This window comes from Apaloderma vittatum, unplaced genomic scaffold (assembly GCF_000703405.1).
Source record: "Apaloderma vittatum isolate BGI_N311 unplaced genomic scaffold, ASM70340v1 scaffold19240, whole genome shotgun sequence".
In the NCBI taxonomy this organism is placed as follows: domain Eukaryota; kingdom Metazoa; phylum Chordata; class Aves; order Trogoniformes; family Trogonidae; genus Apaloderma; species Apaloderma vittatum.
In genome coordinates, this window is record NW_009695253.1 from 16,537 (window position 1) to 19,848 (window position 3,312).

At 35.6% G+C, this 3,312-nt stretch overlaps 1 protein-coding gene across 1 annotated transcript in view; it reads left to right on the forward strand.

Annotated features, from left to right (window-relative positions):
• The first annotated feature begins 756 nt into the window (after window positions 1–756).
• TMEM244 (transmembrane protein 244) overlaps window positions 757–3,312 on the forward strand; it is a 9,218-nt gene continuing 6,662 nt past the window's right edge. Inside the window, exon 1 of the mRNA XM_009870775.1 lies at window positions 757–789. Within this exon, the coding sequence (XP_009869077.1) occupies window positions 757–789 (33 nt within the window). The remainder of the gene's footprint in view (window positions 790–3,312) is intronic.

Here is a 3,312-nt window from a genome sequence, read left to right on the forward strand (position 1 = left end):
AAGGCATAAAAAACCCTAATGAAACTTGCACATACTATGTTAGTTATAGCAAAAAGAAAAACAGTTGATTCTTCCTTCAGTTTCTGAAGTGTTCCCTTGTATGATCTCCTTTTTGCAAATAGCACAGCATACTGAATCATAACATCTCTGTAAAAAGTAAAATCTGAAACCATTAAGGAACTGCTCAGTAGAAGTCGATCTGCTCTACAGCACACCAAATTTCTTTCTGCTGAAGGAAGAAAATATGGTTCAGGAAAAAGAGAAGAATCATAACATAAGCCTGGCATTTCTTAACCTAATTATACCTAATCTAATGTGTATTATACTTGATGTAATAAAGTGATAGTCAGAAGAAAAATCTTAGCAAAGAACATTGTGAAGGTACCACTCCACATCTCCAGTCAATATAAAAACCCCAAGGAACTGTGATCAAGGGAAAGAAAGCAGATAGAAGGTAGGGAATAATATTAAAAATGTTGTCTCTAAATAACTAAGCTACATTTTAGATATGCTTTGTCTTTGTACGAAAGTACAAATATTAAATGACCTAGTAGGATTTTCTCTTTGCTCCTCAGCGGCTTACAGCTAGCTTGCAGATGGCCTCTGTCTCAATTCAGCTTAATCCAATCAACTCACCTCACTCTGTCCTATACTCACCTATAAGAATGGTTTTTTGGGTGAAAAACAGCTGCTTCTTCCTGCTAAATTGGCATATGGAATATAGCAACGGCACTTCCTTTCACTCATCATGTGTCCATGGCTCTCAAGGTCAAAACTGCTGAAACCAAGGTAAAGGCAATTGAGTTTGTGTAGTTGTGTATGTTACCAGATAGTGTTCAGAGAATTAAACAGCTACTGCAGGGCTTGAAAATGCAGTTGCTTACATTCTTACAGTAAGAGTGCTCTTCTTTGAAGTATTTGAGGGGTTGGAAAGGGAAATAATAGTTTGAAAGGGAAATAATGGTTAGAAAATGAAATAATAGTTTGAAAACAAAATGTGTTCTGAGGTTTTAAAAATAACTGAGTTTAAATTTCAGTGGAAAGTTCAAACAAAAAAATGAAGTAGAATGTGATAAAACTGGAAAATTTCACAGGATTTTAATTTTCATATTATTCTTTTAAGAATGTATTCTTAGCACCGAGCTGCATGCGTTTCCTTAGCTTACTGGACTGAGCAAAGCATGTTATACCTCATCACCACTACATCCCTAAGACAGGAACTAAGAATATTCTGAGTATAAAGAGAAAAATCCTGGGCCTTTGATGTCAATGGAAGTTTGTTGTTGACTTCAAGAGAGGCCAGAAATTCACCTCCTTTAATTAGAGGTCAACTGGCCATGGGCTCACAGCTGTCCTTCAGCTCTGCGATTTTCACTTCAGCCCTGTCTCACCACTTTTATTACAGAACGAATCTACATCTAGAGAAGATAAGGCTTCAAGGAGATGTTTGATAGAGGAGGGGCAGTGGATAAAGGAAAATTACAGGAAACGTGCATCTGCTCAGAGCAATGGAATGAAAATGATTCCCACCAAAAATGGGCTGAAGATTAAACTTGCCAGGCTTAGAGATCCTTTCAGGGGGGTACATTGTGAAAAGAGTGGATCGAATGGGTTATTTGGCAAATTTTCATTTAGAATAAGACTAAAGACAATGAAAATGTGAAAGCAGTGTTTAGCCCTATGACCAGCCTGGCTGAAGAGACTAATCACTCTCAGTTTTTGCTTGGCTTTGTTTTGATGTAGGTAAAGAAGAAAAAAAGTAAGACTGTCCTGGACATTTACCTACTGACAAATACCAGTTTGCACAGGCATGATGGATTTCTTTCCTATTGCATTAGAAACTAATGCTCCTTGATCTCTCTCCTCGTGGAAGATAGATGTACTATTCAATATTTAGCACTTTACAATATTTAGCAATATAAAAATAAGTAGCTTGCTAAATTCACAGTATCCATACTTCTGTCAATGTTGGATGTTTCTGTAAATATGTTACCTACCACAGAACCATTCAAAGTGAGTGTGAGAGATGTCTGAGTGAAGCTTCCTTCGTCTGGAGAGGCATCTGAGTTTGCCTTGAAGTATCTTTGATTTCCAAAGGAAGTTGGTTCTACTGGCTGATTGCCTTTACTGTTAAAAATGTCCTTCATGCATCTTTTGAATCTGTCTAACTAGAACTTGCAGATGTTTACTTCTTGTGGCTTTTCTGGTAGATTAAAGAGCGTTTAAGTACCTGGTATTTTCTGCCTGTGAAGGTACTTATCCATCATAATCAAATCATCCCTCAGAGCTAAACAGATTGACCTCTTTAGGGTTGCATTCCTAATTGAAAAAAAAAACCAAACAAAAAACAACCCAAAACATTTATAGCCATCCCTTTTGTGGATCTTCTCTGCACCCTTTTAATTTCTTGCTTTAAAAATTTCTGGCACCAGATCGGATGCCACTTTGTCTTTCCAGTGCTGCATTTAGGGTATGTTAGGGTATGCTTATTTCTATCCATATTCCCCCACCTTAAACCCCAAAGCATTAAGGGCTTATTTATTTTGTGTCACAACATTGCAAGAGAACCTAGTATAAGCCAATGCTCCCCTACAGCCCTTCTCAGAGTCATTGCCCTCTTGAATAAGGGCTCCTTCTAACAGCAAATAATAAACTAAATCAAAACAGAAATTGTACTTTAGAGCTAGCCTATGTTTTACGTTTTTCACTGCAATCTTACCTTCCAATTGTGTTTAATTTTAAAATGGGGACTTAAAAATATTCTGGATCTTTTATTTTCATTTATTTTCTTTATGAATATTATTAATACTTGTTAACATTACCCAACTTTACTCTCAAAATCCACAGCAATGATAGGGGCACTCAATAACCAGTTTTATAAAACTTCTGGAATAAAAGAAAGTATATAAAATGAGCAATTCTCTTTCAAACCTTGACAAATGGAAATGATTTTTGAAATTTCACAGTATCTTATATATTTGGGTTTTGTTTTCATTCCTTAGGTCTTAGTTGTTCTTCAAATAATTCCTCTTACTTTTTAGTTATGAATATGAAATTATTATTTCCCCTATCTCGGTCCCTGTAACCAATCTACACACATGTGATTCCTTTTACCTTTCTTCAGAATTAAGTTCTGTTCCTCTATTAGATGTTAACTATTTTTTCTAAAATTCATTCCCATTGTAAATGTGTATCCCATTCACAGAGGTAAACACTGACTTCTTTGATATAATTCCTCACTGAAAAATTGCAGTCCTCTATATTTTTCTACTTCATTTATTTCATATCAAATGTTTGATAGCCAAATTGGAT